Raw genomic sequence first — 13424 nt, forward strand, 5'->3', positions numbered from 1 at the left:
ATACCACAATGTTCATTGCAGCACTATCTACAATAGCCAGGACATGGAAGCAACATAAATGTCCATCGACCAATGAATGGATACAGAAGAAGTGGTACATATATACAATGGAATATTACTCAGCCATAAAAGGAAACAAAATTGAGTTATTTGTAGTGAGGTGGATGGACCTAGAGTCTGTCATACAGAGTGAAGTAAGTCAGAAAGAGAAAAACGAATGCCGTATGCTAACACATATATATGGAATCTAAAAACCAAAAAAAAAAACAAAAAACAAAAAATCGTTCTGAAGAATCTAGGGGCAGGACAGGAATAAAGACACAGATGTAGAGAATGGACTTGAGGACATGGGGCGGGGGAAGGGTAAGCTGGGATGAAGTGAGAGAGTGGCATGGACTTATATATACTACCAAATGTAAAATAGATAGCTAGTGGGAAGCAGCCGCATAGCACATGGAGATCAGCTCAGTGCTTTGTGACCACCTAGAGGGGTGGGATAGGGAGGGTGGGAGGGAGACGCAAGAGGTAGGAGATATGGGGATTATATATATATGTATAGCTGATTCACTTTGTTATAAAGCAGAAACAAACATACCATTGTAAAACAATTATACTCCAGTAAAGATTTAAAAAAAAAAATGTGGTACATGTATACAATGGAATATTACTCAGCCATAAAGAGGAATGAAATTGGGTCATTTGTAGAGACATGGATGGACCTAGAGACTTTCATACAGAGTGAAGTAAGTCAGAAAGAGAAAAATAAATATTGTATATTAACACATATATGTGGAATCTAGAAAAATTGTATAGATGATCATATTTGCAAAGCAGAAATAAGAGACACAGATGTAGAGAACAAATGTATGGATGCCAAGGGGGTAAGGGGGGGTGGGAGGAATTGGGACATTGGGATTGACATATATACACTATTGATACTAAGTATAAATTAGATAACTAATGAGAACCTACTGTATAGCACAGGGAACTCTACTCAGTGCTCTGTGGTTACCTAAATGGGAAGGAAATCCAAAAAAGAGGGGATATATGTATACATATGGATGATTCATTTTGCTGAACAGCAGAAACTAACACAACATTGTAAATCAACTATACGCCAATAAAATTAATTAAAAAAAAAAAAACAACGTGATTCAGGCTTTGACAAAATCACAGTGTTCAACAATTTTGCCTTCAGTTATATTAGGGCTTTCAAAACCAGAAGTCATTATCCCTTATTCGTTGTGATCTGTATTTTCTGGGTACTTTGAATTAAAATATTCCCTCGAGGTTGTATATATAACGTTTTAGACTTTTTTTTTATACTGCGAAGACAAATTAGATAACGTGGAATACATGTTGCCACTATTTTTTTCTCTTTGGTAACTCATTATGTTAACAACCATAGGAAATGATGATTAAATTGGTTTCCTGGGCCTCCATAACAAAATACCACAAATTGGGTGGCTTATAACAATAGAAATTTATTGTCTCACAGTTCTAGAGGCTGTAAGTCCAAAATCAAGGTGTTAACAGGGCCATGTTCTCTCTGAAACCTCGAGGGGCGAATCCTTCTGTGTCTTTAATTAACTTCTGGTGGTGGCTGCCAGTCCTTGGTATTCCACGTTCTTTAGCTGTGTCACTCTAATCCCTGCCTTTGTTGTCACATGGCCTTCTCCCTGTGTGAATGTGTTTTTACATAGTATTTTCCTCTTCTTGTAAGGACATTAGTCAGATTAGGGCCCACCCTAATGACATCACCTTGATGATATCTGCAAAGACCCTGTTTCCAAAGAAGGTCATGTTCCTAGGTACTGGGGGATAAGACTTCAGCATGTAATTTGGGAAGGGCACCATTCAACCCATAACCATATTTTTTTTATTTGGGGAGTGTTTCTTGATGGCATAGCATGCTTCGCGTATGATGGGAAACTTCCTGTTGCTTCATTCGTCAGTGCTGCCAAAAGCAGCACCAGTGTTTATTGTGTCCCCAGGCAGCACTATAGTGAATACTACGATTGTTTCAAATAGCCTGCTTCCTCACTTCTACTGCACTCTTCTTTTACTTAATCCGAGGCCCACTACCTTGACTCCTCTCTTTTCTCTGGTCTATTACCTCTCACCCTGTTTCACTTTCCTGTTCTCTTAAGTACTTTGGTGCATTATTTCTTCTGTATTACTGGAATCTTACCTTCCTGTTCTCCTTGTTTGATATACTGTACCTGAAAACCCTCAACGCTGGCTACCTCTAGTCATTTGATATTTCTCTTGAGTTGTCAGCATGTTTGGGGAAATCACTTAGCTTTCAGACTCGTGCCATTGCAAAGTTACAGTCTCTGATTTCAGATGGCCCTCAAAATACTTCTTGAGGATCCGTGTATTTTTCCCTGGTCAACCTTCTCACTCATTTTTTATAGCGTTCATTATACATTTTTATTACAGGTATAAATACCGCTATTCCTCCTCGCTTCCCTCCTTCATTTTCCCTTCATTAGTAAATAATTTTTGAACAGTTTACCCTTTGCCAGGAAACTTGGCTATGAGCTAGGGATAGAACAGCAGATAAGACCAGTTATTACTTTGTGTGTCTTTCTAGGGAAGACTTTTACATTTCATAAGCATGGTAGAGAAGTAAATAGGCATTTGTAGAACAGAATCAGAAGTGCAGAGTGCTACAGGAACATATAGGATCCTGCTGGGCCACAGAAAGTTTCCCACGGGAAATATTTCAAAGCTGAGAAATTAAGGGCTGGGATAGAGTGGGAACATTGGAAGTAGAGGCAAAATCATGTGCAAAACCTTAGGGCTGAGAGACCTTGGTCCTTGTGGAGTACTACAGGTAGTCTGTAGACCTGCACCATATGGCATATGAAGGATTCTGGGGGAGAAGGGCTGGGTGTGAGTGGGGTAGGTGAAGGTGAAGAAATAAATAGGGGACAGATCCAACTTCCTTCATTCCAGGCAGACATTACCTCTTCCTCAGAAAGAAAATTCATACCATAAGGAGTGATTTTCCTGTTTGTCTTCCCTACTCTTCAAACAAAACCACAATGACTTAAATGTATTCACACCTGTTCTTCCTGTCTTACCTCTATGTCAAAGAAAGGTGTATCCTTCATTATATCATTTCCTACCTTGCTTAGCTTCAGCTCTTTGATCCAGGGCAATTTACCAAATTTCCTGGATGGCCAATTTGTCAAATGAACTGTGCATAATGTTTTCTTTATTCTTTTCACTAATTATAAATTTTAAAGCAATTTGTGTTGGAAATCTAAAGATTTCTATGACATTTTAATAGAGTGGGGTTTTTGTTTGTTTATTGTTGTTATTTCTTCATAACACTGCTTTAAGTAATAATTAGTTTGCACTTGCCTCAATTGCCTATTTCTAGACAAAAGGTAGAAGAACTTTCCTAACAGGAAAGTCAGAGCATGAGGCTGCATCGAGCATTGTTTTCTTTGGGCTTTGGGTTGTGGGGTGTGTGGAAAACTGAGGCAGAGAAGTGGAGAGGGGCCCTACAGATATACTTTTTCTTAGAATGTATCAATTGGAAAACTTTAGATTCATGAAGAAATATTCATATATGAAATATTGTTAGTTTCTTAACTACAGCCTTTAATATAATTATAAGAAGAAAGATAAAATACACACTCACACAAACTCACACATAGACACTTACTCTTTTTATGCCCCTGAGTCCCATCTTTCTTTGCTCATTCATCTCCTGCTGCTTCTGAGATCAGCATCTCAGACTATTTGGTGTGCTAATTCTACTCTACATCTTTTATTCATCTGCCATGACCTCACTCTGCCCCAGGTTCCTCCGAAGCACCACCAAAAAACTGCAACAAAGATAGATCAAACATTCCTTAAAACTCTATTATTAAGATAAAATTAAAAAATAGAATTGTTAAAAAAAACACATTTAAGGAAATAGTCATTTGGTGATTGGCCATTGCTCCGAGTTTAATTTAAAAAACACAGTTACTGAACTAGCATTATACTTTAGATCATATCGTTTTTGTGTCCCCATGATTTAAACTCTAGGTAGAATTTTACCATTTTCATTGTTTTTCTCATTATTAAAAACAAAAATACCTTAGCTTTCTTACATTTTTCTGTTCCTACTCTCCCTGGGCTTATCTGTTAGTACATCCTAAATAAATATTTGGTGAATTAATAAAATAATATGTGGTTTAAAGTTGATATATACCCACATCTTGAAAAGTCACCTAATTCAAAGCAGATTGGGCTCTGAACCTGACTTGTCTTAGAAAAATTCTCATGAGGTGATGGAATTTGGAGACTGAGCTAGGATGCCACTGATACATGTGAATAACTCAGAACTCATGAATAGGAGGTTTTCAATTTATCCTCACTTACTGGAGATTTTCTAGATGAGGCATTCATCTTAGTTTGGAGAAGACCCAAGCTGATGCCCTGGAGCTTGGGGATAGAACAGGTGGGATGGAAAAGTGGGGCGTCTTGTTCTTGGTAATGTGAATGCTCTGAAAATCAGGATGCGAAACAGATGACAATCACATTTAGGGCTGATGAGATGATAGATTTATAGGTTTATAAACTACAGAGAAATTTGATTTGGGGAAGATATTCTGGATAGAGATCATAAGTTGGGTCAGTAAATAGGCTGGCCAAAATATTAACTCTGACTTAAGTCCTATAATGTATATAGAGGTAACTATGATTATTATTGTTATTCACTTGTAATTAGCAAAATATATATTGGTCTGTAAGAATTTGCAAGGATTGTGATATAAACATAAAAGTTTTCTAATCTATAGACCAATTACTAGTAAGGAGATTGAAACAGTAAAAAAAAAAAAAAAAAAGTCAACAAACAAGCCCAGGACCAGATGACTTCACTGGTGAATTCTACAAAGCATTCAAAGAAGATTTAATACCTAGTCTTCTCCAACTCTTCTTTGATGAACATGGAGACAAAAATCCTGAACAAAATATTAGCAAACTGAATCCAGCAAGACATTAAAAGGATCATACACCATGATCAAGTGGGATTTATTCCAAGGATGTAAGGATGGTTCAATATCCACAAATCAATTGAGGTGATAAATCACATCAGCAAAATGAAGGATAAAAGTCATATGATCATCTCAATAGATGTAGAAAAAGCATTTGACAAAATTCAACATTAATTTATGACAAAAACTCTCAGCAAAGTGGGTATACAGGGAGTATATCTCAGCATAATAAAGGCCATGTATGACAAACCCACAGCTAACAATGGAGAAAAATACGAAGGCTTTTCCTGTAAGATCAGGAATAAGAAAAGGATGCCCTCTCACCACTTCTATTCAACATTGTATTGGAATTCCTATCCACAGCAATTAGCAAGAAATAAGAAACAAAAGGAATCCAAATCAGAAAGAAAGAAGGAAAACTGTTCCTATTTGCAAATGACATGATATAGAAAACCTAAAGACTCCCCCCAAAACCTGTTAGAACTAATAAGGTAAGTTGCAAGATATAAAATCAATATACAAAAATCTGTTGCATTTCTATGCACAAGTAATGAACCATGAGAAAGAGAAATTAAGAAAACAATCACATTTACAGTTGCATTGAAAAAAAGAATAGGGACTTCCTTGGTGGTGCAGTGGATAAGAATCCACCTGCCAATGCAGGGAACATGGGTTCGATCCCTGGTCCAGGAAGATCCCACATGGTGTGGAGCAACTGGGCCCGTGTGCCACAACTACTGAGTCTGTGTACCACAACTACTGAAGCCCACACACCTGGAGCCCGTGCTCTGCAACAAGAGAAGCCACTGCAATGAAAAGCCTATGCACCACAATGAAGAGTAGCCCCCGCTCACCACAATTAGAGAAAGCCCATGCACAGCAATGAAGACCCAGTGAAGCCATAAATAAATAAATAAATAAATAAATAAATAAATAATTTTTTTAAAAAGGAATAAATTTAACTAAGGAGGTGAAAGACCTGTACACTGAAAACTATAGGACACTGCTGAATGAAATTGAAGACACAAATAAATGGAAAGATTTCTTATTCATAGACTGGAAGAACTGATAATCCTAAAATGTCCATATTATCCAAAACAATCTATAAGTTCAATGCAATTCCTTTCAAAACTCCAAGGGCATATTTCACAGAACTAGGCCAAATAATTCTAAAAGTTGTAGGAAACCACAGAGATCCTGAATTGCCAAAATAATCTTGAGAAAGAAGAACAAAGCTGGAAGTACCATTCTCCCTGATTTCAAACTCTACTACAAAGCTATATTAATCCAAACTGTATGGTGGTGGCACAAAAACAAATACACAGATCAATGGGAGAGAACTGAGAGCACAAGAATAAACCCACATGTATGTGGACAATTAATCTCCAACAAAGGAGAAAGAACATACAAGAGAAAGAATAGTCTCTTTCCAGTTGGGAGAACTGGACATGTAAAATGATGAAACTAGATGACTATCTTATGCCATACACAAAATTAACTCAAAATGGATTAAAGACACCATAATATTCCGAGAAAAAACCTTGCTGACATCCGATTTAGCAATGTTTTTGTGGATCTGACTCCAAAGTCAAGGGAAACAAAAGCAAAAATAAGCAAATGGGGCTACATCAAACTAAAAAGCTTATGCACAGTGAAGGAAACCATCATCAAAACGAAAAGGCAGCCTACTGAATGGGAGGAGATATTTGCAAATGATATATCTGATAAGGGGTTAATATCCAAAATATATAAAGAACTCATACAACAACAAAAGAATGAACAACCCAATTAAAAAGTAGGTAGTGGATATGAATAGACATTTTCCCAAAGACATACAGATGGCCAACAGGCACATGAAATGATGTTCAACATCACTAATTATTAGGGCAATGCAAAGCAAAACCGTAATGAGATATCACCTCATACATGTTAGAATAGCTATTATCAAAAGGATAGGAAATAACAACTGTGGAGAGGAGGTGGAGAAAAGGTAACCTTTTTCTGGGTTGATGAGATTGTAAATTGGTGCAACCACTATGGAAATCAGTATGGAGATTCCTCAAAAAATTAAGACTAGAATTACCATATGACCCAGCTATTCCACTTCTAAGTATTATTTGAAGATAATGAAAACATTAATTTGAAAAGATGTGTGTGCCCCTGTGTTCTCTGTAACATTATTTACAATAATCAAGATATGGAAACGACCTGTGTACCTGTTTCCATCAATTGATGAATGGATAAAGAAGATGTGGGGTGTGTGTGTGACATTCCTTTTATTAGTCTATATATTCAAGAGATGCCTATATATATATACACACACACACACACACACACACACACACACACACACATAATGGAATACTACTCAGCCATAAAAAAGAATGAAATCCATCCTTGTGGCAACAAGGATGAGCCTTGAAGGTATTATGCTAAGTGAAATAAGTCAGAAGGAGAAAGACAAATACTGTATAATTTCACTCATATGTGGAATCTAAAAAAACCAAAACAAATGCACAAATAAAAACAAACAAACCCATCAATACAGAGAACAGTTTAGTGGTTACCAGAGGGGAAGATGGTTAGGAGTGGGTGAAACTGATGAAGTGTGTCAACTCATGTGGTGATGGATGGTAACTAGACTTGTGGTTGTGACCACTTTGTACTGTATACAGATGGTGAATTATAATGCTGTACACCTGAAACTAATATAATAAAAAAGTTTCATAGCTTTAAAGGAATCTCACTTGAACATTTGTCAGCCATTGCTTGGTAAACTGAGACTTCTCATATTATATACATATATGTATTTTGCAGGTTTAGAGCAATTTGTTGGAAGAATGCAAGATTTTCGATTATACCAAGTGGCGCTTACAAACAGGTAAGCAGATCGTAAAACTTTATACCTGAAGTGTAAGGATAAATGATGAATTCATTTAAGTAAGTGTGTCATGAAGATTACAGCATTTTCCATCTTTACAGTATTTGGGAAACATCATCTAATTAATGTTTACAGTGTTTGCCGTGGCTTAGTCTATGGTTGTTATTCACTAGTGCTACTCTATTGGGTAACTCCTCATAATATAAAATTGATCAAATTCTGTACAAAGGATTTCTTCTAAGAAAACTAGACTTTTGAACAAGTTGTATTATAGAATTTTGGATACATTTGTTTAAATGTTCTGTATGAAGTTGTTTCTGATACTTAAGAAACTGCTATACTTCACTCTGTATGATAATCTCTAGGTCCATCCACATCTCTACAAATGACTTTTTATGGCTGAGTAATATTCCATTGTATATATGTACCACATCTTTATCCATTCATCTGCTGATGGGCATTTAGGTTGCTTCCATGACCTGGCTATTGTAAATAGTGCTGCAGTGAACATTGGGGTGCATGTGTCTTTTTGAATTATGGTTTTCTCTGGATATATGCCCAGTAGTGGGATGGCTGGGTCATATGGTAATTCTATTTTTGGTTTTTTAAGGAACCTCCATACTGTTCTACATAGTGGCTGTATCAATTTACATTCCCACCAGCAGTAAAAGAGTATTCCCTTTTCTCCACACCCTCTCCAGCATTTGTTGTTTGTAGATTTTCTGATGATGCCCATTCTAACTGGTGTGAGGTGATACTGCATTGTAGTTTTGATTTGCATTTCTCTGTTAATTAGTGATGTTGAGCAGCTTTTCATGTGCCTCTTGGCCATCTGTATGTCTTCTTTGGAGAAATGTCTATTTAGGTCTTCTGCCCATTTTTTGATTGGGTTGTTTGTTTCTTTTAATATTGAGCTGCATGGGCTGTTTATATATTTTGGAGATTAATCCTTTGTCCATTGATTCGTTTGCAAATATTTTCTTCCATTCTTCAGGTTGTCTTTTCATCTTGTTTATAGTTTCCTTTGCTGTGCAAAAGCTTTTAAGTTTCGTACAGAGTGAAGTATGTCAGAAAGAGAAAAACAAATATCATATATTAACGCATATATGTGGAATCTAGAAAAATGGTACAGATGAACTGGTTTGCAAGGCAGAAATAGAGACACAGATGTAGAGAACAAACATATGGACACCAAGGGGGGGAAAGCAGGGTGGAAGGGTGGTGGTGGTGGGATGAACTGGGATATTGAGATTGACATATATACACTAATATGTATAAAATAGATAACTAATAAGAACCTGCTGTATAAAAATAAATAAATAAATAAAATAAAATTCAAATTAAAGGAAGAAACTTCTGTATCTGCCTTTTAAAATTGCTTTGCTGAATTTGTAAGTGCTAGAGAATGTAGCACAATGGAAATGATTAATAATTTTGATATATGGAAAAATCTCAAGAGACTGGGCTATTAGACTTGGAGACAAGAAGAGTGAGTAATTTGCAGTATTATTATATATTTCTATTTCCAGTGAACAAATAATTATGTAGACTTGGACTATATTTAATGAAGTATTTCCTCATCTTTAGAATAGGTGGGAAATCTTTCTTAGGCATTTTTCAAGACATGTAGGCATCCATTCTGTTCAGAAAGTTCAAGTGAAATTCTGCCTGAGACATCCTCTGAAGTTTGTTTCCCAAGTTATGATTTGATGATATAATAGTAAATTGTTGTATGGAGGAGTTGCTCTTATTCAATTCAAAAAGAAGAATGTTTATTCCTATTTCTTTAAAGGAAATGTAGATTAGTATGATGAATTTCCAAATGACAGGACTAGCTCTTGTAAAGTTGAAAAGCATTGCTCTTGTGGTGCTGCAGTGGTCAGTGGTATGTCCATTAGCAATATACACATTTTTTTATTAGTCTATATAATCCAGAGATGCCTAAATATAGGATGCTATACCACTGAAACACAGTCTTGGGGAGATTTACTGCCACTAGCCTCACCATGTTTTAAATCACCTTTGTCTAAAGTTCTGATGAGCAGCATTGCAAATAAAGATTTCCCTGAGATAAAGGTCTCACTGGATGGTCACTTTTGGCCCCATGCAACATGTGATATCAATTGAAAACTATGAATGAGATTTAAAGAAGAAGGTGTGCCTTTATGCGATTTAGTGAATGAAAAATCTTCTTACCTCCTCCATTGCCTTCAGTGGGGTTGGAGAGAAGTCTAGTCTCTTTACTTAGACCTGGGTTACTGGTGTTGGCCTACCTGAAATGTCTGGAAAGGTGCTATGTGGAAGAATGCCTATAAATAGAATGACTGATTCTGCTCTAGATCACTATATTGCCCTTAATGGAAAAATTAAATATATCTGCCTGAAACTGGCATTCTTCTTTGTCTGTTGGCAGCGGCCATATGATCTGAAGCCATTGAAGCATCTTAGGGTGCCAGAATCTGTACTGATGAGTCACAGGAAACCATTGACAAATGGTCTTGGCCTCAGTCCCTTTGCCTAAAACAGCAGCAGATAAAATGATACTTATTTTCTTACTTCTTTCCCATGGATAAATGAGAGACCCTATCTATAACTCTCATTATTTTCAATACATTATTGTTCACTCTCAGTGGTAAGTCAGCTTAACAACCTAAGTTAATGTTGCCTTTCTTTTTATTACAAATAGGCCCAGTAAAATACTATATCTTAATAAATATCTTGATAAGCAGTCAAGAACTTGTTCATGCTTCTTGATGTACAAAGTTAACACTTAAGAAAGTACTGTTTTTACACAAAGAATAGACTTGTGGTTGCCAAGCGGGGTGGGGGAGGGATGGAGTGGGAGTTTTGGATTAGCAGATGAAAACTAGTATATTTAGAATGTATAAACAACAAGGTCCTGCTATATAGCACAGGGAACTATATTCAATATCCTGTGGTAAACCATAATGGAAAAGAATATAAAAAAGAATGTATGTATAACTGAATCACTTTGCTGTACAGCAGAAATTAACACAACATTGTAAATCACCTATGCTTCATTTAAAAAAATGTACCGATGTTTTTGACATCCATTTTCTGAGAATGAGTATGTTTATTTGGTCAGGAATGACTTTGATTTTATCTTCTGTTTAGAAAATTATTAAAGCTAAATGGCTGCAAATCAAAACAAAATAGTGATAGTCATTGGTAACACCTCTTAGAAGATCTGTCACTGTTGAGCTATTGGTCCTTACCGTCTGCTTCTTGACTCCCACAGAGAGATTCAGGAAGTTTTCTCTGGAGATCTGCCCAGATTGCATACCCAGTCACATTGCCGTTGCCCTGGCAGCCACCCTCGGGTTCCTCGTTTGGAACAGCGGTACTGTGTTCCTAATGATGCAGAAGACACAAGCAATAATAGGGTGTTACGGCTGAATCCTGAAGCCCATCCTCTTTCTTTTGTCAATGATAACAATATTGGTACTTCGTGGCTTTCCCATGTGTTTACAAGCATGACCCAGCTTAATCAAGGAGTGACTATTTCAATAGATTTGGAAAATGGGCAGTATCAGGTAATTTGAAACAGTGGGATGTGTGTTAGTTTCCTGCGGTGGCTTCAACAGATGACCATAGAGTGAATGGCTTGACACAACAGAAATTTCTTATAGTTCTGAATATCAGTAGTATGAAATCAAGGTGTTGACAGGGCCATGCTCCCTCTAAAGACCCTAGGGAAGAATCCTTCTTTGCCTTTTCCAGGTTCTGGTGGCTCCTGGCATTACTTGGTTCATGGCAGTGTAACTCCAATCTCTACTTTCTTTTTTCATGGCCTTCTTCCTTGTTTCTGGGTGTATGTCAATTCTTTCTCTTTCTTCTCTCATGAACACCATCCTACATCCAGTATTATCTCCCCTTGAGACCCTTAACTTAATTACATCTGCAAAGACCCCATTTTCAAATAAGGTCACATTCACAAGTACCAAGAGTTAGTACTTGAACACATCTATCTGGGGACACAATTCAACTATAAAGTGAAAACTGAGTTAGGCAATTGACCATTACCTTACTAAAGTAGTGTATTATAATGTATGAAATAAAAATATTTCAAAGAAGGTATGTAGGACCTAATTTTTTAGAGAAAAATTAGAGGTTTGTGTCAAAACTCTATGAAATATTGAAACATCTTTTCAATATTAAGTAGCACAAATTAATAAAAACTGAGGTCCTTATTTTAAATTACTACTTAAGAAGAAATATATAACAATTATTTCATATAAGTAATGTTCTTTTTTCATCTTTATAACAAACTTAATATTAATTTCCACCTTAATTTATAAAATTCTTGAGAAGAGGGACATATATGCAATTATAGAATGTGTGGCCTTTACTATATGGCTATGAAATTTCTGGATATCTAATAAATATTTGGTAATTATCATCATAAAGAAGTAAGCTGTTATATTTGAATCTAACAATTCCATGATTTATACTGATGCGTCAAACTTAAAACTTCAGTGACAATAATTAACATCCATTTTCAGGTGTTTTACATCATCATTCAGTTCTCTAGTCCACAACCAACAGCAATAAGGATTCAAAGGAAGAAAGACAACAGCCTAGACTGGGAAGATTGGCAGTATTTTGCTAGAAATTGCAGCACTTTTGGAATGAAAAACAATGGAGAATTAGAAAATTCTGATTCTGTCAACTGTCTTCAGCTTCCCAAGTATGAATATTTTTAAATGATTGTCTTTGAATGTATTTAGGAGTTAATTTTAAGAGACTAATGAGCAGTAGTAACCTACATGTAAGCTAACCAGGTTGGTAGAGACTTCCTTCTACCACCAACTTTCTTAGGGCAGATTTTTCTAGGACTCCTCCCTAAATTGAGTTTTAAACAATGTTTAAAATTCTTGTAAAACTTTAGAGTATCTCTTGCTTACAGTCTCACTTGTGCTTTAAAATTGATTTTCAGATTGTCTACCAAGTTATCTATATTAATAGGGTTTTTATTATGTCCTCAAGGAAATGTTTTACTATATTTTTGTGTAATGCTCTTATATTGTTTGTATATGAAATATATGGAATATGTTTGTTCTCCCAACATGAAGAATTTAAGCTATTATTAATATTGTGTTGTGATTTTTGTTTTGTCAAAAATATGAATATCTTATGATTTCAAATTTCATCAACAGTTTTACTCCATATTCCCGTGGTAATGTCACCTTTAGCATCCTAACACCTGGACCAAATCATCGTCCTGGATACAATAATTTCTATAATACCCCATCTCTTCAAGAGTTTGTAAAGGCCACACAAGTACGACTTCATTTCCATGGACAGTATCATACCACTGAGACTTCTGTCAGCCCCAGACACAGATACTACGGGGTCAATGAAATCACCATCACTGGAAGGTAGTGTTCATGACCAAGGTTTCGAGTGTGCTTTTCATTATGAATATTGTTTCTAATTAGACTTTTGTCATACTTATTTTAAAATATATTAACTAACATTTTAGAGCAAGCTAGATTCTAATCTTCATGTATTGAATTGGTTTC

General features: G+C 35.9%; 1 protein-coding gene across 1 annotated transcript in view; it reads left to right on the top strand.

Annotated features, from left to right (window-relative positions):
* USH2A (usherin) overlaps positions 1-13424 on the top strand; it is a 775536-nt gene that overhangs the window by 81584 nt on the left and 680528 nt on the right. The window contains exons 4-7 of the mRNA XM_059905730.1: positions 7818-7881; positions 11141-11435; positions 12405-12589; positions 13059-13280. Coding sequence (XP_059761713.1) covers positions 7818-7881; positions 11141-11435; positions 12405-12589; positions 13059-13280 — 766 coding nt within the window. The remainder of the gene's footprint in view (positions 1-7817; positions 7882-11140; positions 11436-12404; positions 12590-13058; positions 13281-13424) is intronic.

Source organism: Balaenoptera ricei, chromosome 1 (genome assembly GCF_028023285.1).
Source record: "Balaenoptera ricei isolate mBalRic1 chromosome 1, mBalRic1.hap2, whole genome shotgun sequence".
NCBI classification, from domain to species: Eukaryota; Metazoa; Chordata; class Mammalia; order Artiodactyla; family Balaenopteridae; genus Balaenoptera; species Balaenoptera ricei.